At 55.4% G+C, this 20,123-nt stretch overlaps 4 protein-coding genes across 4 annotated transcripts; 3 read left to right on the top strand and 1 right to left on the bottom strand.

Annotated features, from left to right (window-relative positions):
- Positions 1-200: 200 nt before the first annotated feature.
- BJ171DRAFT_538454 (uncharacterized protein) lies at positions 201-1,558 on the top strand. The gene is made up of 5 exons (XM_053112895.1): positions 201-316; positions 487-691; positions 830-855; positions 962-1,008; positions 1,363-1,558. The coding sequence occupies exons 1-5, from the start codon at positions 266-268 to the stop codon at positions 1,412-1,414; spliced, it is 381 nt and encodes a 126-aa protein (XP_052961838.1). The 5' UTR covers positions 201-265; the 3' UTR covers positions 1,415-1,558.
- Positions 1,559-1,876: 318 nt separating this feature from the next.
- BJ171DRAFT_605915 (uncharacterized protein) lies at positions 1,877-4,588 on the bottom strand. The gene is made up of 3 exons (XM_053115209.1): positions 3,580-4,588; positions 2,531-3,381; positions 1,877-2,359 (listed from the first exon to the last, which is right to left on the bottom strand). Exons 1-3 carry the CDS (start codon positions 4,397-4,399, stop codon positions 2,273-2,275), a joined length of 1,758 nt encoding a protein of 585 aa, XP_052961837.1. The 5' UTR covers positions 4,400-4,588; the 3' UTR covers positions 1,877-2,272.
- Positions 4,589-5,178: 590 nt separating this feature from the next.
- On the top strand, positions 5,179-14,186 carry BJ171DRAFT_605914 (uncharacterized protein). The gene is made up of 22 exons (XM_053115208.1): positions 5,179-6,010; positions 6,158-6,216; positions 6,337-6,394; positions 6,531-6,553; positions 6,668-6,803; positions 6,980-7,290; positions 7,368-7,493; positions 7,642-7,820; positions 7,950-8,042; positions 8,125-8,309; positions 8,391-8,460; positions 8,547-8,759; positions 8,947-9,088; positions 9,229-9,335; positions 9,494-9,650; positions 9,925-10,021; positions 10,207-10,416; positions 10,501-10,558; positions 10,808-11,955; positions 12,110-12,405; positions 12,661-12,787; positions 12,986-14,186. The coding sequence occupies exons 1-22, from the start codon at positions 5,279-5,281 to the stop codon at positions 14,096-14,098; spliced, it is 5,640 nt and encodes a 1,879-aa protein (XP_052961836.1). The 5' UTR covers positions 5,179-5,278; the 3' UTR covers positions 14,099-14,186.
- A 210-nt stretch (positions 14,187-14,396) lies between these two features.
- BJ171DRAFT_605913 (importin subunit beta-3) lies at positions 14,397-19,976 on the top strand. Its single transcript, XM_053115207.1, has 14 exons — positions 14,397-14,975; positions 15,092-15,264; positions 15,419-15,517; positions 15,672-15,831; positions 15,947-16,177; positions 16,352-16,505; positions 16,757-16,844; positions 16,991-17,366; positions 17,524-17,757; positions 17,901-18,301; positions 18,414-18,525; positions 18,667-18,845; positions 18,974-19,419; positions 19,513-19,976. Exons 1-14 carry the CDS (start codon positions 14,567-14,569, stop codon positions 19,736-19,738), a joined length of 3,288 nt encoding a protein of 1,095 aa, XP_052961835.1. The 5' UTR covers positions 14,397-14,566; the 3' UTR covers positions 19,739-19,976.
- Positions 19,977-20,123: the final 147 nt, after the last annotated feature.

Genomic DNA, 20,123 nt, shown 5'->3' with positions numbered 1-20,123 from the left:
TTTCGTCATATATCCGAAGGGTCCTTTGAGCCGAACGCTGGCGTCTGTTGCATACTCGACCTTTGGCTGTGTGATCCCACCCTTGCTCCTTCGCTCCTTCCTTTCGCTCCTTCCTCGCCCTTCCTCGCTTCACTCCTCAAGAAGCGTGTCCTTTTCGCTCCACCATTGTAGTTTACGTCATATACATTGCCGTTTCAGTTACATCATCTGCTTTCCGTCAATTGCTATTTTTTTGGTTTGCTGCTGTTGCAAAAGCGATTCACCTATGGCACATTTTGTCGTTGCTGGACGCTCCAACGATCCGGAATTCGCAAGAGTAAGTCACCGGATGCAACCATATCATGTCGTGCAAGGGATGAAATCGGAGAGAACCGGAACGGCGAAAGACCGGAAGAGCGGTGATCTAGTTGTTGTCCTGCAGAGTCGATACACCATCGGGTTGCCGCATCTTCATCCCGATTGCAAAACCTCTGTTGCCCAATTCAGGCTGAAGCCCTTGGATGCCACCTCGCCCACAACCTCCCCAACTTTCGCGTCGATATCATCATGCTACCGCCACCAGAATGGCCAGATTATCAGCGGACAGTGTACATACAGAACGGATGGGACCACCGGATGTCCTTTGACCGGAAGATGAAGACGCCGGATCAGCTCGATCAGATGATATGGCGAAGATCAGGGCAATTAATAGGTGCGAGCCAAACAATCACTTGGTTAAGGCCGCCATCGTGACGGACGGGCAACTCTTGACCTGCTGATGTGACAATCGAGGCTCTCGTCTCACGCATTCACCCCCCCCCATGCCGGCAACTCGGCTTTCTCCAAACAGGCGATACTTCGGATTTTGTGAAGCTGGTAAACCTGTCGATCTTGCCACCAACGAAGCTTGCGTGCGCCTGAGCGACGCTGATAACCGGAGAACCGAACCATGCTCACCCGCCACCGACACCTCTCGCCACAGATCTGGCATGCATACCGGATCCAACTCAATCTACCTGACTCGTTACTGTAAGTTACCTCCGAGAGTTCCTCGTCGTGTCGATGCCTGAGGACTCTGAAGCGCCTCCCGAAGGTTGCTTGCTGGGCACCAGCAAAGAGATGTGATAGAGCCACTGATACTGAATCATCCCTCCGAATGCAACATGCATCGCTATTGCTCAAATTGACACATGGGCAAAATGACTTTGAAATATTCGTAACGGGGCTTCCTCAATCTGGATCATGCAAAACCGGTATCCCATTGTCTATATGGGTGGTGGCATTTGCTCATGCTCGACGCAATCGATGGTTCCGACCTGCTTTCCTCCCCTCGCATCCTTCCGTTCATGCTGCGTGTGCGTGGACTGGCCGGTGCTTCATCAGAGTGGAGATTGCCGAAGAAAATCATCGAAATCTGCAGCTTGTTCGTGTTTGACGTCAGCGCAGGCGTTTTACTGCTCCCGCAAGGTGCCATTTCGGTAGAGCCGCTGCTGATGAATTGCTGGGCTGCTATGTAGCGCTTTGGGCATCGTACACCGGCGGGCAGCGCTGCTACGGATACCGATGTGAATAAATGTACATGTAGTTTCTTTACAGCGCCTCCAAAGGAACGAGCGGGTGGAGGAGACTGGAAGCACACGTTGAACATGTCCGGTCGAGATCTGAATGTGGGAGGAAATCTCATCGCTGGGACTCACGAATCGGCTGCGTTGGTTCGTGGTTGCTTGTCGTTCTTGTCATCCAAGGGCCGAATACGAGACGAAAGGGAGAGTGATTCGACCAGCACCCTGCCGCGCTCTCCGTTTTCGAGAAGCAGGCATAGCCGAACGGGCATAATCGCTGATACCCATCACTCCAAACTGCCGAATGCTCCTGGATGTGCATTTTTGTTGGTCCATTCACAAGTTGAAATGGTTGTATTCTATGGAACTGACAGATGGCCCAAAGAGCAAACTGCGCAATAAGGCTATCGGTGGGCATGGATATGATGAGGCGCTGTTTTTGTTGGTGAAGGCGGGGAGAGCACTTGACGGTATGAGGGATGAGTGGAGCGGCAAGCAGATGCGACAATTGAAACTGAAACTGAAACTGATACAGATGTGAGAGTGTCGTGTGTGCACGGTGGTGGTGGTGGGCTGAGTGCTCCGGCAAGACCGGGGGTCTGCTGTTTGGCTTGGACACTGAAGCGGATCTGAAATCCACAAGCAGTGCCAAGATATGGGGGGGGGGTGGATTACTTGGCGCTCGGGCATGATGGGCTGGGCGACAAAGGCTGGGCTCTACGTATTGCCCTCTATGTGGTGGGACTAGGTTCGGTCTCGATGGGTGCGACCGCCTTCATTGGAATCAACCCGATCATGGCTGTCCTCTGATTCCGAGCCTACGGGGCAGCAGATGGGGGGTGATGATGAACATTACAGCAGCGTCGGCACAACCAGCATGCCCTTCCGCCGCCCGAGTCGGCAAAGGGTCCTTGCATGACCATCAGCGGTGGCCCGGCTGAATGTGCAATCAGATCAGAATGCAGAGCATCGGGGTGGCAGACACCTACCTTGACGAGGCCGTCTGTACGAACAGCAAGTATCTCTAGAATATCGCCCGGCATGGTATCGATTTCGTCAGGATTCCGGCCGTTGAAATGTACGATCGCCACAGACTTCATCATGAACCGGTCCGTTTGAGGCGAAGGAAGGCCGGAGAGCGAATGGCGTCCGAGTCGCTGTGGTGTGGCTGGCCGCAATACATGCACGGGATCGATGACATAGTGTCCAGAGGCCTTGCGCTGGTGGCTATGGTCGTTAGGGTGGTATGTAGAGGCCTCGAGCTGCGCTGGCGATGGCGGAAATTGGCCGTGGCTGTAGACCGAAGACGAGTCGTCGACAGCAGATGAATCGGTGAACGGACTAAGAGGCAAATTGATCTCGGAGGCAGAGTCATCGACGGGCACACTTGCGTCGTGTCGACTTTCCGCAGGCTCGTCATGAGGCGATGGGCCAGCCAGATCGGAAGGAACCCGGCGCGCTTGGCGGCCAAAGGTGCCCTGTTGGGACAGAGGACTGGACGACTGCTGCCTCGGCGACCCCCTGTCACTGTTGGACGGATAGGTGTGCCCGTTGGTGCTGCTGACGACCGAGAACTTTGACGGAACCCGATGAGGCGCAGGGCTTCTGGGGACGAAGCTGGGCGATCTGGATGCTGGCCAGGGTCCGAGGCGCGGGTCTGACCCTTGCGGCTGATGTGCTTGCGACTCTGCGGGCCGTGATGACCGGCTCTGGGAAGGCAACGACCACGGCCGGGGCGGCACCGCCAGTGGATAGGCAGAGGGAGAGGAGCGTTGTGTCTGTCGATGCCGACGTTGGAATCGCTGTAGACAAAGGTAGAGAACAACCGCCGCGAGCAGCACTGCGATGCAAGAGCAGGGAGGAAACTGGGTCAGCATCGCCTGATAGATCGAGCCATGATAGGTCCGGGACCATTTGGCGGTCAGGGCAAGTCGGCAGCTGGGTGACAGATGAGGACGTGGACCTAGGCTGTTATGCTTGCAAAGTAGCACCGAGTCAGGCCGGAGCAGAGGACGGACTGGGAGGTGGATGTACATACCAAGGCCGCCGGCTATCAGCCCATAGGCAAGTCCAGAGAGCCCTCCCCCTCCATCAGCAACAGGGCCGCCAGGCGAAACCAAGACGTGGGTGACCGTGCGGGTCGTTGCGGGGGTGAACGAGGCCAATGTCTGGTTTGGGAACCCCGTCGGGAGCTCCAGGGCAGGATCGCTCAATATCCAAGGCAAGGCCCCACGCTGAGAGCCGGTGCTTGAGCCTGGGCCCGGACTGACGGTGCCGCATCCAGCCCACAGAGTGTAGGCGGCTCCGGGAATGCAGTCGCTGCAGTTGGGGCTGGAGCAGACAAAGGTAACCAGGCCCGTCGGGCTGCGGAGGGTGATGGCATAGAGTCCATCCAGCACCCTGGAGCAGGTGGGGAAGACCGGGGATCGCTCTGCTTGGGCAGTCAAGTTTGGGCTGCAGCCAGGACTGCGGGACCCTTTGGTGCGGAAGATAAAGTACCGAGTCCCAAAGGCAGACCCGAAGCCGGCCGTCGAAATCGAGCTGGCGTTCACTGGGCCGCTGAAGGACGAAGAGCACGAAGGGGTTGACAGAGGGAGGGTCTCGGAGGTGCATGTCCGGCAGCTCGAATCGGCTCCGCAGACCTGGCGAGCGATGCGACCAGGGGTGTCCAAAGTGAGCCGCTGACACTCGGCTGGCTTTGGGCAAAAACAGACGCCGAGCGGGGAGATCCAGTCGCCGATCTTCTGGAAGGTCTCGACGAGTGACACCGAGGATGACAGCGAGGACGACGCATTCAAGCACAGAGGGGATTCGTGGTCTGGGTCATGATAGATAACGAATTGTGATTGGGCCGACATGGCGGCCGGAGAGCTCGAGAAGGATGGGTCGAAGAGGAGACGGCGGCCGGAGCGAGAGAAAGGGGTGCGGACGGCCTGGGACAGAAAGGACAGGCCACCGAAAGGAGCCGGCAGGGGCGAAGCAGCAAGACGGAGAGGAAAGAGGCAGCCGTGGGCAAGCAAGCCAAAGGCACAACGGCAATGGCCGGCGGGACTCGGTGGAGACTGCTGGTGGAACTCCCTGGCACCGAATGGGCGGTGGGGGAGGGACAACGGCGAGAAACGTGGGCTGCAGAATGTGGGTGAAGCCACGGGGACAGAAACAGCCGGATGGGACGGGCTGGAATGGGGTGAGGCCGCAGTGGAGAAGCGGTGCGAAGAATGCACTTGGGATGGAGTAATGCACTTGGGATGGAGTAATGCACTTGGGTGTAATAACGCACTTGGGATGGAGTAATGCACTATGCGTCCAAGAGAGACCTGTGTCTGATGGGCCACATGCAATCAAAGGATCGCTTCGGCTCTCGAAAGACCCATGGGTATCCAGCCCTCCAAGAACGCCATGCACCGATTCCCTGTCGGCGCTGCCCAAGACATGGATCTGGTGTATCTGTCAGTCACCGCCCGTGAGGGTATTTCTTCCTGCGACCAGGCGATATTGCTGGACTTTGCTCAACACCGACGCCCTTCGTGGTCGGCACAGCCAGTCGGGTAATTTTTTCAGGCAGGCGTGGCCAGCCAATCCAATCAACGCACAGTCTGCAAGATGGCCGGCTCGAGCTTTGGCTATCGGCCCACATCTGCAGCTGAGCCTGCGATGCCGTTGCACCCCTCCAACAATCGCACTGCCGGTGAAGCTACTCGCATTTCGCTGTCGACCTTTCGGAGCAGTCAAGCGACATGGTGACGCTGTCGCGACCGGCCTCGTCAAGCAGCTCTATTCGGCGCCAGAGCCCAGATGGCTCTTTCGACGACGACATGGCCTCTGAGTTTCCCTATTCGCCGAACGCAGAGCTTTTGGTGGGCCAGCCCAACGGAGGCGATTCGCCGCTCTCCGAAAACGATCCAGATGCAGTCGAGGAAGGCTCTGGAGATGAAGCCGAGACGGCAGATGCCGTTCGGCCACGCAAGCAGAGCAAGATCGCCTCAAATGTATCCTCCAAGGTCACTTCCCTCCCGCGACCAAGCGATATGACAATCATACAACCCTGGAGGGATGTGCAGGCCAAGATCGATGCCATCATCGTGGCCAAAACCACCATAATCAACATCGAGGGCCAACCCACAACGACACAGCTCGCCGTCTTGCCCATCACCATCCCTCATGGCATCCAGCTCCTTCGCACACTGCCGCATTCGCGACCGACGCTCAAATCGGTTCTGTTTGTGCCAGCATCGATAACATCGGAGATGCTGGTGACCCTGGATTCGCACCACGTCCATATCTGGCGCGGAGGCTCGCGCGTTCGCAAGGTCAGAACCGACGTTGAGCACAAGGTCGAAACGAAATCGCGGGATACTCGGCAGCCTGGCAACGGCGGGCAGAGCCAGAGCCTGAATGGCATATCGAAATGGGTATATGTTGAAAAATGGCGAGTGTACATCATTGCCACGTCGCAGCTGACTCTCAGGGTAAGCATGCAAATGAGAGCAGGGGCCCTGAGTGTCGCCCATCCATATACCTTGCAAGGAACTCGAACCAGGCCAAATGCTACTGCATCTCGAAACGATGAAGCTTGCCTGCGACTGGTGCTGACCGTTGTCGTGGGGGCACATCAGGTTCTGGACAGTCATTTGGATGAAATATCATCTGTATCCAGCTCGAAGCCGGTGCTTTGGTAAGATCCCGGCTGGCCCTGTGCCACTGCGGCTTGTGCCGCTCGTCATCACCCGCCCAGCAGTTACGCTCGACACAATGCTAATACCAGGCACTTTCTTGCGAACTGGTGGTGTGTCAGCATGGAGTACATCAATGAGTTCGACCACCTTGTCGTGGGACAGGTGGGAAGAATCAAGGTACGCTTCGCTGGCCTGTCTCTGAAACAGCGTGTCGCTCGCGGGGGTTTGATGTGGCGGCCATCCTGCCTCGCCATGCAGTAGTCGTGGTTTGTAGCGGCAACTGATCAACCACAAATCAATGCCGCCCTTCAAGACGTGGAAGTTACAGAGAGAAAGGTTCGGCTGCTGCTTTTGCTTGACGAAAGGCAGATCATTGAGTGAATAGCGCTGTTGTTGTGTGCGCTCGCTGTCATCGAGCTTCTTCTGGCTGACGCCTCTACCGCTCTGCAGCGTCAACAACCGAGAGATTTTCACGCTGAGCGAAAGGACATCCATCAGCGATCTGGCCGACGATGAATGGGTTGTTTGCTTGCACTATCAGACAAGTCTGGATCTGCTCCTCTTCTCGTGCGAGTCAACCCTCTATGTAAGCTAGTGTTCATGCAAGTAGTGCCTAAAGCGCAGGTTCACGGCTATAGTCAGTTCGCAGTTCGAAGTTCGGACGCTGCTCTCCTCTCGCCGCCAGTGCCACCGCTGTAATGAGTAAGTATCACGCCATTCGACTGTAGAGCTGACGAATGAAACACCATATGCGCTTGTGAGGTCTATAAATATAGCACGGGAAGGCGGCTTGACAAGCTCTTCAATATCCACGAGATGTCGATAACGTCGATACAATACTACGAGCCCCTAAGTTACATAATCACAGGCGGAAAGGACGGAAAGATCAAAGTCTGGAACTGCCAAAAGTTCCTCGTCTACGAGTTCCACGAGCATTTCAAGGCTGTGACCGGTCTGCTGCTGGTCGAGAGTGTGTGCCGTGCAACCCCAAAGACCGTGCCGGCTGTGATGAGCTGCTCCCTGGATGGCTCGATCAGGATGTGGAATTTTGAGCTCGGCACATGCATATACAGGTATCCATCGACTACGGGCTGACGCTTTCAGGCGGTGGGTGTGTTGTACTTGGTGGCTGACACGGCCAAAAACATAGAATCGATACACAGCAGCCTTGCCTTGGAATGAGAATGATCAAGAAGGACACCTTCTTTCATTTTTCCAAGAGCACAGTGTCAATATGGAACATCAATCGTTACTATCAGACATTCTATTCGATGGGGTACGAATCATCCACGCTTTCGGGAAATGATGCTGGCTAGACTTGACTCTCGGCTCAGATGGCTCTTCGTGGAAGGCAGCATATTGTGCCGTCAAGGGTTGCATACGTCTTGGCAAACTAACCCAGCTGTCGCATATGCGCTCGCAAGCTCCCAACCCATCTTGATGCGTCGGGCCTCGGAGCCATCCCAGCCGGCAAGAATCATCACTGTCGCTGCCGACTCGACTCTGAAGATTCTATCACCGGTGACTGGAGCGGCACTTGTCACAGGGTTTCCGACACACAAGGATGTCCACACACTGGATATGGTGTATTGCTATCAGCGAGGTGCGTTTCGATCAGGACACAGCCATTAGCAAATTTGGCGACTCGATTGATCTTGAAGGCTTTGAAGAAGCACGCTTCGAGTCTACCCGTTGATAAATCCGCCATTCTCTCGTCGTCTCTGCTTTGCAGACACTGCGTTTTGCCTAACGAGCGAAGGTGAAGTTGTGGTATATGACACAAGTGTCAACCCATGCAAAATCGTGGGAATCTGGGAGCACTACGGTATGTTGAATGTACCAACGGCAATGCTATTCATTGGGTCGCTTGATCGCATCGGATATTTATCACCCTAGTTGATACACAGGGACTCAGGAGAGGCTCAACTGCATCGCCTGCATTTGTATCGATCCAAGGCACACCGGACGACTTGTACTTGGCGACGGCAGGATCTCTGGCTTCAAAGAAACCCTCTTTCTTATCGGAGGAAGCACAAATGGCCAAATCCTGAATATCAACACAGTGTTTGGAAAGCAGGAGCTTATATGCCAGGTAAGGGGTCCAGTTTCCAGCGGCAAAGCCATGATTCTGTTGGCCAAGTTCATAGGATAAGCACTCACGCCTCTCGGATAGGCGCACACGGCCGAAATCAGCACACTCGTTTATGACGATCTCAGATTCCTCCTCATATCTGGCGGACAAGGTGATGGATGTCTCCTGGTGCCTCCGCAGAGCCCGCGACCGCTTCACCGGACACTTGGTTTCTGATGAGTGAATACACCCGCCCAGATGCTCTGATCAAGGTGTGGAGAATAGCAACGCCGGTCGAGCCCCTCGTTCCGTCGACGGATCCGCTTCCAAGCTTTGTCCTTGAATGTGTCAGCGTCCTGTCCATCGAAGGCTTCGACAGCCCTCTTCCTGTGACCGGCTGGGATTGCGATCAAGCCATAGTCGCCCTCGGCTTCAATGGATCGATATTTCTGTACTCCTATAACGAGACGAGTATGAGATTCTGGCAGCATATGGCATCGGCGCGGAAGCTTTCTGTGAGCGCAACAACATCATCTGCACCATAAATCAATTTTGGCCGCACCTGCAACGGCAATGGACAGGGTTGGTATTGCTGCGTCCATACTGACTCGAATCTTCATAATTGCCACTGCACTCGCTCGACCGGCGTTGACTACAGGTATGGTCACACCCCGTCGCACCGATGAAGAAAATACGGCCACAATCACCTGTATCGTCCATCTGGCGTCGTACAGTATATGGGCCTCCTCCAGCATCAACGGCACGATCAGAATATGGGATCAAGGAGGCGCGCTATTGAGGTGAATTGGAGACCTCATGCGGCGAGTGCTGCCGATTGGGTACATCTGCTTGTTTCGAGGCGGAATCCGTCCTCTCAGCCATCTTGACAGTCGATTCTATGGTGCAACATTGTCATACTTTGTTGCGGTGACTGTCTCAGGGAGATTCAATTCAACGAAACCATCTTGTCAATCCTGTTTTGCAACGATCGAGGAGACCTCTTGGTCGGCCTCCGAGACCAGATAGCAGTGGTGGCTATACAAGAATGTCGGTGACACACTCGATTCGTTTCTGCTGCTTCTGTAGCTGTACCTTGATAGCCTTGGCCCGTAAGCATATGATACACGAATATCAGGTCAGGGTATGGGCAGTGGGGCTCGGACGCTGGTTGCTGCTAATATCGACGGACCCTTGTACGGATCTAGACCTGCCATTGGCGCTCCTGCGGGATGTTGGGCAAAGGGTATTCCAGGACGATCCGACAGAAGCGCCAACGGCATTCGATGTCAACCTTGACTTTTGGGAATATTGCTACGACCAGCAGCGCCTGGAGAAAGACTCGATGGCATGGCATGTGGTGAAGTCTGTATCCCGCGTTCGTTTGCCCAGAACTTTCGTCATGCGAATCTAGTTCAGGGCCGACAGTGAATCAGTACTTTGGCGTCTCGATAGCGGCTTCTGTGCGCATCTGCCATGCACAGATCGATGGCACGATATGGTGTCACTAATGTCTCCACACGAGAGATATAAACACCCGCCCTGCACTCACAATCATCTCTCCCTGCGCTCACAATCATCTCACAACCTCCCACAAACTTTGTGCGCTTCCACTCTCCGCTGCTTCTGTATCAAACAGAGATGCACAGGCACAAGAGGCTGCTGTCAAGAGGAAGGAAGCGATCGCCGTTCTGCGAGGTCCGACCTTGGCCGAGAGACGCGCACTAGGTTTAAAGGTTGGTCACCGATTCGATCTCGCGCAGACCGCACTCGTTCGATATGCTTGAGTGTACATTCACACAGTGGACAGCGCATGTTGCGAACTTTAGCTCGCTGACTGAGAGTCTACAGTGAACTTGGATTCCTTCCTTCGACTCAAACATTTGCGACGTACGCTGCATTCTATCGGACTATGCCACAGAGAAGGCAAATCCGCCTCCAGATGGAAAGAGAGAAGAAGCTCTTGAAGGCAGCCAGGCAGTTTGAAGTCAACGGTGACGAGCAGCCTTCAGGGCAATTGGATACTGAGATGGGTTCGAGCGAATTCAAGTTTGACAAATATCTTGCAGCCGCCTCGCTCGAGGAAGTCAATGTCGATCTGATCCGACCCACTTCGCCAACTCTCTCGGAGGTAGTCGCCCATCGCCTGGATCATATCTGAGCATAAGCACGACCAAGGAGAAGTGTGCGCTAACAGCGTTGCTCTGCATTCCAGAAGGAAGCCCTGGCCCAGGAGGAAGAGGTCCCGGATCGAACCCTAATCATCCAATGTGGTGAGTGGCGCACCGATGGGCTATATGTGCGATAAATGACTCTACTTGTATTTGTACTTGCGTCTGAAGCGATCTTTGGATGCTATTGTGGAATATGGGTGTGCCTTCATCGCCTTTGCAACCAGCATCAATCGATCCGACTCTGACCCCTACCGCCCCTTCTCACGAAACCATGGACCTGCGTGCGTTTTCATGCCACTCTCTCACCCGCTAAACCACTGCTTGTGACGCCGTACCGATATTCAAAAGCTACGAAAAAGAAGGAGCGGGCCAAGAAGCTGGAGGAGCGCATCAAAAAGGTCCAAGCCGAGCTTGCTCCTCCCAATCTCCGAATGCGGCCGGTTGCCACCAAGGAACAGGCCGAGGCCAAGGCCCGAGAGATTCGCAAGAAGCTGCAGCACAGCGGTGTCGCCCTTCCGAACTCCACCGTGACCACGGTCATAAAACCAAAATCCAAGCCCGATCGAAGACACGAGGAGAAACGTGCTGAGCCCAAGGAGGCGTTCTCTGCACCCAAATATGCCGTTCCCAAAAATCGCGCCCGAGGAAAGCCAATCATAAAGAAGTCTGTGCTCTTGGTTGACGATACATCGTTTCGAGAGCCCGGAAGTGCATACTTTGATGTGCTGGATGAAGTTGAGGAGATGAACATTGAAATGCCGGAGCCCATGCAGCCCCCGGAGGATAGACTGGCCCCAGAGGAGGCTGTATTGCCAGAGGCTATTCCCGATCTCGCTCCCGTCGAAGCCCCACCACCGGTCATGGTCGACCAGTCACTTCCGATCCAGGCCACTGTCGAGGAAGTAACCCAGCCGACCACCGAGTCCCTGGAGCCAATTCAGGAGCCGCAGCCTATCGAGGTGCAAGTGTCACTCCCAAAGATATCCAGCATCCAGAGGCGGATGCAACGACCGCCACCAACATTTGAATCCAAGCGAGTGTTTGCTCCACCACATGTTCCCCAGCCCAAGGTTGCAGAAAAGAAGATCCAATACAAAATGACTGCTCCGAAGCCGGCTCCAAAGTTCAAACCCCCTCCGGAGCGAGTCAGCAAACCCATCGTTCGCCACACGGTCAAACAGCCCGAGCCCAGCGGGCTTAGTGTCGAGTCACTCAAGTTTGAAAAGGAACACTATAAAAAGCCCAAAGAAGCGGAACCTGAGCCAGATATGTTCGACATCCCTGATGTCGAGTATCTAAAGCCAGAGCCGAAAATTGTGGCTGATATCATGCCCGACTTGGGCGAGAGCTACGATCCGGGAGTGATCATTCCGGCCATTTACACATCATCTCAGGAGTCCGAGCAGTACTGCTGGAATCTCATTCGCCAAAGGGACGATGCCGATGATGAGGTCTTGACCAAGATCACGAAACTTTTTTGGTTTCCTGGACTGAAGGTGTGTGTAGTCGGTCGCGGCTCGAGGCTGACACGGAATAGTTGACGTCGCCCTCGATACATTGGAAGCAACGAGCCGCCGGGATTGGCAGTTGGAGTAGCGATCGACACGAGGCGTATGAAACTGACTTGCATGCGTTCATCTCTTCCTCCAGGGAAAGCCCTTGACTCTCACCAACATCATAGCGGTCCTCCTGGATGTGTTGCGGGGCGGCTACTGGTCCGAAAAGTGCGAGTCCTCCAAGGCCATCCTCTTTCTCTACAGAACTTTCAAAGATGACTTCCTCGATCCTATGGGTCTCTTGGTCAAGCCTCAGATAGAGTGCCTTTGGGACGACAGCTGGCAAGTCCGCGCCCAAATCACGAGTAATCTCGTTGGATATGAGATATATCATCCCGAGATCATATTTGCCCTCATATGTCGGCTGGACGACAAAAACGATGCCGTTCGGTATGTTGAGCTGGCATCGTTGGTGGCCCTGAATGCCCTTGATCGCAGTTGCAGGCGGCTATGTTGACGGCATGCTTCATGAGCCCGCAAACACTGCACTGGTGTCTATGGACTGCGCCCGGTGGTTGCGTGTGTTCCCTCTTCCTGTCACATACTGCAGCTGTCAGCGATGATGCATTCCAATATTTGGACACTGAATGCAGCTTCCATGTGGATACTAACTGTTTACCGGGTGCACATGATCACTGTTAACAGCAAGGCAGCCCTCACCAGCCTCATGCACTTTGGAATCAACAGCCGAGAGAATCTGCAGAAAACCATGGTGAGCCTCGGGTTGATGAAAAGATCTGGTGCTGCAGCCACTGGCGTACCTCATTTGCGGGTAAGTACCTACTTAACAAACGGCGCAATCCATTGGCGGCACCTTGCACTGTGGAACCATGCTTGGCGATTTGCCAGTCGATCTGTGAAATCAGTCGGTGGGGCTCAAGTGGTGGGGCTCGATTGGTGAGGCTCGATTGGTGGGGCTCGAGCAGAGACATGATGGACTTGGTCTCACCGACAACGCTGGACTTTTTAGAAACTGCATGACGAACTGAACACACAGCATCGACAAAAGTATTCGCAAAAGCTCTCCTTGATCCGTGACTGGCTACATAGAGCCAACGAATCTCCAGAGAGACGTCCGGGCCTCTTTCGGGACTCAAGCTACTACGATCATCTCGCAGGCCCATTTTTCCCAGCGGATGCTCCTGGCTTTGAAATGCCTCCGCCGACGGTCGATGTCTTGTTTGCACATCATCGAAACAATGCCTTGCGTATGAGAGTCCAGGACTGGGACGTCGACTCGAGTCTCGAGAACGAGGAGCTTGACATGGTTCCGGCTGTGGGAATCACAGTCTCGGCAACGACCCATCGCAACCGGTTTCGCCCCGATGACCTTTCGGACACATGGAGTTTCGGAAGAGGGGCCGCTGCTGCTGCGGACAGCATATCCAACGGGTATTCGCACGGCTGGGACTTTGATTCCCCAAACGGATCCGAGTATACTGGTGGCGAAGTCAGCGTCAAGGACTATACACGCAAGTCCGGCAGATCTCACGACCCGAGTAGTCACCGGCGCTCCCAAGATTTGCTGTTTGGCTCCAAGACGTCCCTCGGAAGCAGATATCTCTCTCAAAGCAACCTCGGTTCTCAGAACCATCTCCTGGTCAGAGATGCACATGGCAGTGCAAAGAAAAGCACAGGGAATCTGCTGGGCGATGTCCGTCCAATGACCGCAGCTCTTGCATCGTTCGGCAAGCCCTTGGCACTGAGCGCCTCCATGGCTCGGCGCCAGTCCAAATCTGCCCAGCCATCGAGGGCAAGCTCGTTGGCGCAGCTACACCAAACCAACAGCAACGGCAGCTCCAACTCCAACTCCAGCTCCAACCGCCAAATCGACCCGCGGTCGGTGGGAAGCCAAATCTCCATGAGCCCGCTCGGCGCTGCACAAAGCGCATCGATAGGAAGCTCGCAGAGACTGAAGGCACCAGAGCACGGCTCGCTGTACTTGCTACCGAGAAACGGCACCATGAGAAACAACTGGATGGGCTCGCAGCGCATGGGTTCGAAAGACCAGCTGAAGGGACCCAATGGAATGGTGACTGGCCACAAACCCACCACAGGCACGAACCTCCCGCCGCTGCCGTAGCCACGGCCGTGGGAGCAGAAATGTACGCATTTGTCGAACCAACTGTCTCGCGGCTGATGCAGATGCCGATAATCCTGATGCAGATGCTGATAATCCTGATGCTGCGTCATGAATCGCGTGCGGTGGTTTGGCGGGGGCCGGTCGCACAACGGCCGTTTTGGGGCAGAGTGGTCTCGGCGGGCGCTGATTGGCGCGCGTGTGTGTGTGCAACATACTTTTTTTTTGCGCCTTTGGCTGGCGTCCTGACCGGCCAAAACCAAGCTGGGTGTCTCCAGGGCGGCTTTTTGCTTCCTGTCCCGGAGCGCATCGTCCACTCCAGGAATAGCGATCTCTGGACTCGGCCCACCCTGACCGTCTTGCCTCTGGTCCTCACTAGCTCTTCTCCGGCACCTCGCACCTTTTTCCTGGCAACCTCTTTGCCCACCGCTTTGCTTTTGGCTTCCCACCCCACCTTTCGCTTCGCCTGCCATGTCTCATACTCCCGAACACCTCATCAACGTCCTGCAGCACCTGCAGACTGCAGACAACACCGTGCGTTCTCACGCTGAAGATGAGCTCAACACTCTCGTCAACCACAACCCCGACTTTGTCATCACCACTCTGGCCCAGTTGTCGGTCCAGCATCCCGACCAGCAGCTGCGTGCCTATACCGCCGTCCTTTTCCGACGCATCGCTCTCCGAAACCGCAAGATCGACGACAGCACCCAAGTGGCTGCCGATGCCGACTTGTCCGTCTGGGCTGTTCTTTCGCCCTCCATCCAGGCCGGATGCAAGACCCTCCTTCTCCAGTCTCTCTCCTCAGAGTCCGTCGCCGTTGTCCGCAACAAGATCTGCGATACCATCAGCGAGCTTGCCAAGCACCTCTTCACAATGCAAGGTGCGCCCGCCCCGCCTCGTGCCATGTCTATGCCCTGCGCCCGTTACCCTTGCCGATTTGCGCATTTGCAGCTGTGAAGCTCAATGCTAACCCTACTGTGTTCGCCGTGACAACAGAATCGTGGCCTGAGCTGCTTGGCGCCGTTTTCGAATGCACCAAGTCTCCCTCGGCCGACCACCGGGACAGCGCCCTTCGCATCATCAGCTCGGTCCCGTCTCTTATTACTGAACAGGACCCCAGCGGTGTTGCTCACGTTTTTGCTGCATCTCTCCAGGACGGTGTTCTGAACGTACGTGTTTTCTGTGGCTTGGCCCCGATAGCGGCATACCGACTGCAACGCCACTCTGCATGCATTGTGCTTGTCGCTTGGTTTGCTCTGAGCTGGCATTTACCCAGTTGTCCATGCCTCTATCTATTACCGTCCTGTTTCGGCCTGTCCTCAGATCCGTGCCTCTGCCTTGAAGGCCATTGTCAGCTACATGGTCTCTGCCAACAAGGCCGGACGCAGCGCTGTTCAGCCCCTGATCCCCCAGCTTTTGTCGGTCAGTGTTTTCACGTCAGGCAGCGCCGCATATGAGTCGTTCTTGGGATCCAGCTCAATGATTGGGCTTCATGGGTCAAAGTTGGTCCATCAGGCCTGGTGACAATGCGCATGTGCAACGGCATGCACTGATGACTTTTTCAACCATCACTCAGACCATTCCCGAGATCCTCAACCAGGATGAGGTCCAAGCCATGGACTGTTTCAGCTGCCTGATCGAACTTGCGGAGAGCTATCCAAAGACCTTCCGCTCCGTTATGCCCCAACTTGTTCAGCTACTTGTCGGCATTCTGAAGAACAAGAGCATCGAGGCTTGTAAGTCCCGGTTCCATGTCCCTCCATGGCGTCATGTGGGATAGTTTGGCGCTGGACTGCTTGGGTTTCCGAACGACGGTAGCTCGCCCCATACTGATGCACGCATGCTCGCCAGCCACCCGCCATACCGCCCTCGAGATTCTCATCACCATTGGCGAATACGCCCCCGCCATGGTTCGCAAGTTCCCTGAGTATGCCAGTACTCTGATTCCCATCATGCTGGAGTGGATGGCGGACCTTGAGGATGAGCCCTCCTGGTACACCACCGACGTTCTCGAGGACGACGACAACGAAGAAGACTATGTCGTTGGCGAGCAGACTATGGACAGACTGGCTCGAAACCTTGGTTAGTACGCAGGCCCTCTCACTTATTGCAGCCCCATCGTCTTGACGGTGTCTGCTGGCCTTGATCGTTGAAAGTAGTCACCCCGTGCTCATCTGCCCGCTGGTTGCTCCGCTTTGCCCCCTGACCACCATCGGTCGCATTCTGTGATCGAAACCCCGGCCAATGCAATCACAGGTGGAGCGTCCGTGCTTCCTGTGACCTTCAATGTCCTGTCTGCCATGCTGGGTGCCCAGGAGTGGCAGCGCCGTCATGCTGCCCTCATGGCCATCTCGGCCATTGGAGAAGGCTGCAAGAAGCAGATGGAAGCCGACCTGAAGCGTGTTGTTGAGTAAGTTGGCTCACCTTGCGGCAGTGATCACCAGCTGGCGTCGCTGGCTATCGCTCTGATGAATCCATACATCTCGGGATGGAGGAACGCTGCGCACAAATGTGGATCTGCGTTCCAATATGGCCGCCGTGAAAAACTTCTTCTGAATTGCTTGCCGAGTTCGCATAGCGACCAGGCCCAATGCAGATGTCGCCTTGGAGTGATGAGATTTGCCGTGCTCTTCTCTAACCAGATGTGTACCTCTGTGCTAGCCTCGTTGTTCCCTATACGCGCGATCCCCATCCCCGGGTGCGATACGCCGCTCTGAACACCATTGGTCAACTGTCGACCGACTTTGCAGTGAGTACTCCAGCCCTTTGTTGTTGGTCGTGAGCCTACTCGTAGGGCCTGATGGACATGCATACCATTAGTGCTGCTGAGCATTGCACAGTGATGCCGATATTCTGGTGTTGCGACAATGTCTAACTCAATCGATCTGTCCACAGCCCCTCATCCAGAGCGACTACCATCACGTCGTCCTCGAGAGCCTCGCCACATGCATGGACGATGCTCAGTATCCCCGTGTCCAGGCCCACGCTGCTGCGGCCCTCGTCAATTTCTCGGAGGAGGCCGAGAAGGACGTTATGGCGCCTTACCTGGACCACCTTTTCCCGCGCCTTCTGACCCTCCTGGACAAGGGCAAGACATATGTTCAGGAACAGGCCATCACCTCGATGGCCACCGTGGCCGAGAGCGCCAAGGACAAGTTTGCTGCCTACTACAACAGCATCATGCCCCTGCTTTTGAACGTCATGAAGCACGCTACCACCAAGGAGTTCCGCCTGCTCCGTGGCAAGGCCATGGAGTGTGCCAGTCTGGTTGGTACGTAGCGGGTCTCCGACTCTAGCGACGCCGTATTCTGCAATTTGTCTCCAGAACGCGCAAGCGGAACTCTGGCACGAATGCCCACGCTGTCCGCGAGGCTGTGTTCCTCCCACTTGATCCTCACCAACTTGCTTGATGTCATTTATTCTGCCAGCGCTTGCTGTCGGCAAGGATGTGTTCCTGCCCCATGCTAGCGAGTTTATCGAGATCCTGCGAGTCACTCAGCAATCCATCACCGATTCCGACGACCCCCAGGCCGGTTATCTCCCTCCGGCTTGGGCCCGTGTCTGCAAAGTTCTTGGCCAAGACTTCCTGCCCTTCTTGGATATTGTCATGCCTCCGGTTCTGGAGGGCGCCAAGCTCAAGCCCGACTTTGCTGTTCTTGATGGTAGGAGCTGCCATGTCGCCGTAGCCCAAATTCCATCGTTCCCGGCATCTCTGAAATCGCAGATGGTTTTAGAGATCGAGCCCGAGTTGCTGTCTTGCCTCTAACCTATAGCCACAACCCTTGCATTGGCGTGTTTGGTTTAGTCGAAGATGATATCGAGGAGAAATTTGGCGATGAAGAGGGCTGGGAGTTCCTCCAGATGGAGGGCCAGCGTGTTGGAATCAAAACCAGTGTTCTTGACGACAAGTGTACCTCGGTCGAAATGCTTGTCTCGTACGCTGCCGAGCTCGGTGCTGGCTTCCACACCTACGTGCCGCAGGTCATGGAGATTGTCCTCCCTCTGGTGACCTTCTACTTCCACGATGGTGTCCGTGAGGCTGCCGCCGCCTGCATCACCCAGCTGATCCTCTCATGGAAGAAAGCCAACTATCCCCAGGACCAGATCTTGGCGCTTTGGCACAAGGTCCTCGCCAAGACCCTCGAAACCATGAAAGACGAAGCTGACCCCGTCTTCCTGGCGAACCTCTATGCGTCGTTCTACGAGGTACGATGGCGACCTTCCAGCACGCAGAGTCCGTCGCCTGTCGCTTTTGAATGTGCTCAGGGCTCTTTCTAATAGCTTCTCTCATCCACTCCTTCCTGGCGGGCCTCATCAGTCGCTCGAGGCCGTCGGTCCCATGAGCATGACTGCCGATCAGCTCGCATTGTTCATCAACGGTGCCCAGTACCAGCTCCTGCAGTATTTCGAGCGTAACAAGGAGCGTGCTGGTAAGTCCCGTAGTTGCTTTTATCGCCGCCCTCTGCAACTTTGTGCATACATGCGCTCCACTGAGCGACACATGCGCCAGCTGAGTCTTGAGTTACTCTGTCCACTCTATCAATCCATGCTGTCACAATGCTGCCTTTCAGAGCGCCGTAAGGATGCTGATCACGATGAAGAGGACGAAGAAACCCTCCTCGAGAACGAAGAAGATGATGACATTTTGCTGAGCGAGCTCTCTCGCGCCATCCACGAAATCTTCAAGCAGCACGGCCAGGCCTTCCTGCCCTACTTTGAAATCATCATCCCGATCGTGAACAACTTTTTGGTGAGTGTATGCTCAGCCGAGGCACATTTGAGCGCTCGCTCCACTTACCCCACCACCTGGCGATTCCGCCAGCAGGATCAGCTACTGACAAGCGCCCGCCTTCCCATCTCGGCTCGCCCAATCTGCAGGTCAACAGCGATTCGAGCGCTCGCCAGTGGGCCATCTGCGTCTACGACGACCTGATTGAGTTCACGGGTCCGGCCTCGTGGGTCTATCATACCCATTTCCTTTCGGCCTTGTCTAACGCTCTCGGCGACAAGTCCTCGGACGTCCGTCAGGCCGCCGCCTACGGTGTCGGCGTTATGGCCCAGTTTGGCGGCGAGAGCTTTGCTCAAACCTGCTGCCAGGCCCTGAACGCCCTCTTTGGGATCGTCAACGCCTCCGATGCTCGCTCGGAAGCGAACGTTGTTGCCACCGAGAACGCCATCTCCGCCATTGGCAAGATTTGCCACTTCCATGGACAACACTTTGATGTCAACACCGCTCTCGCCCACTGGTTCCAGGCGCTGCCCATTGTCCATGATGAGGACGAGGCCCCACATACATACACTTATCTCCTGGATCTCCTTGAGGGGTACGTGGCAATTCATGAGACCGTGGTTGTTTTGCACTCAAAGTATGAAGGCTCCTTGGACTGACGCTCTCCTGTCGCATCCATTGCCTCTAGGAACCATCCCGCCATCCTTGGCGAGGGACACGCCAACCTGCCCAAGCTCGTTCCGATGTTCGCCCAGGTCCTGATGGCCGGAATCCTCTCGGCTGAGCTCGAGCCCCGCATGTCCAACTCGATCCGTGTTATCCTTACCCAGTGCGACGATGCCACCAAGGGCGCTCTCTGGCAAAGCCTGACCGACGCTCAGCGACAGTTTTTGCAGCAAAAGGGATTTGTGTAAGCCGGTGCAGCGACGCCATCCCTCTATATAGAACCCCTCTGCTCGATCCCGCATGACTTGTTGCTGTGATTTATGTGATCCGGACGCACACTTGCCGACGAATCGTTTACGTGCATTTCCTTTAGCGTATTCATTGTGGCCACCAGAATGAAATGGTACACACCCCGTTGTTGCTTTGTCAGTCGCTCTTTCTGGAGCGGAATACAACTTTTCCAAGCGCCAACGGTGCCGCCCAGAACTTATGGCGGAGCCAAGAGTGTTGTCATGAGTGAGCAATCCTCACGGATGGAATGGCATTGGGACATCATCTCGTTGGGCGATCGAGTCGCTGTGGCGCGATGGATACAGTTCATCTATCACCAGTCAATGTCGTTGGTGACTCGTT

This window comes from Polychytrium aggregatum (assembly GCF_025602895.1).
Source record: "Polychytrium aggregatum strain JEL109 chromosome Unknown BJ171scaffold_116, whole genome shotgun sequence".
In the NCBI taxonomy this organism is placed as follows: domain Eukaryota; kingdom Fungi; phylum Chytridiomycota; class Chytridiomycetes; order Polychytriales; genus Polychytrium; species Polychytrium aggregatum.
The sequence above is the reverse complement of the archived record's forward strand: the minus strand, read 5'-3'. Positions and strand labels throughout refer to the sequence as shown.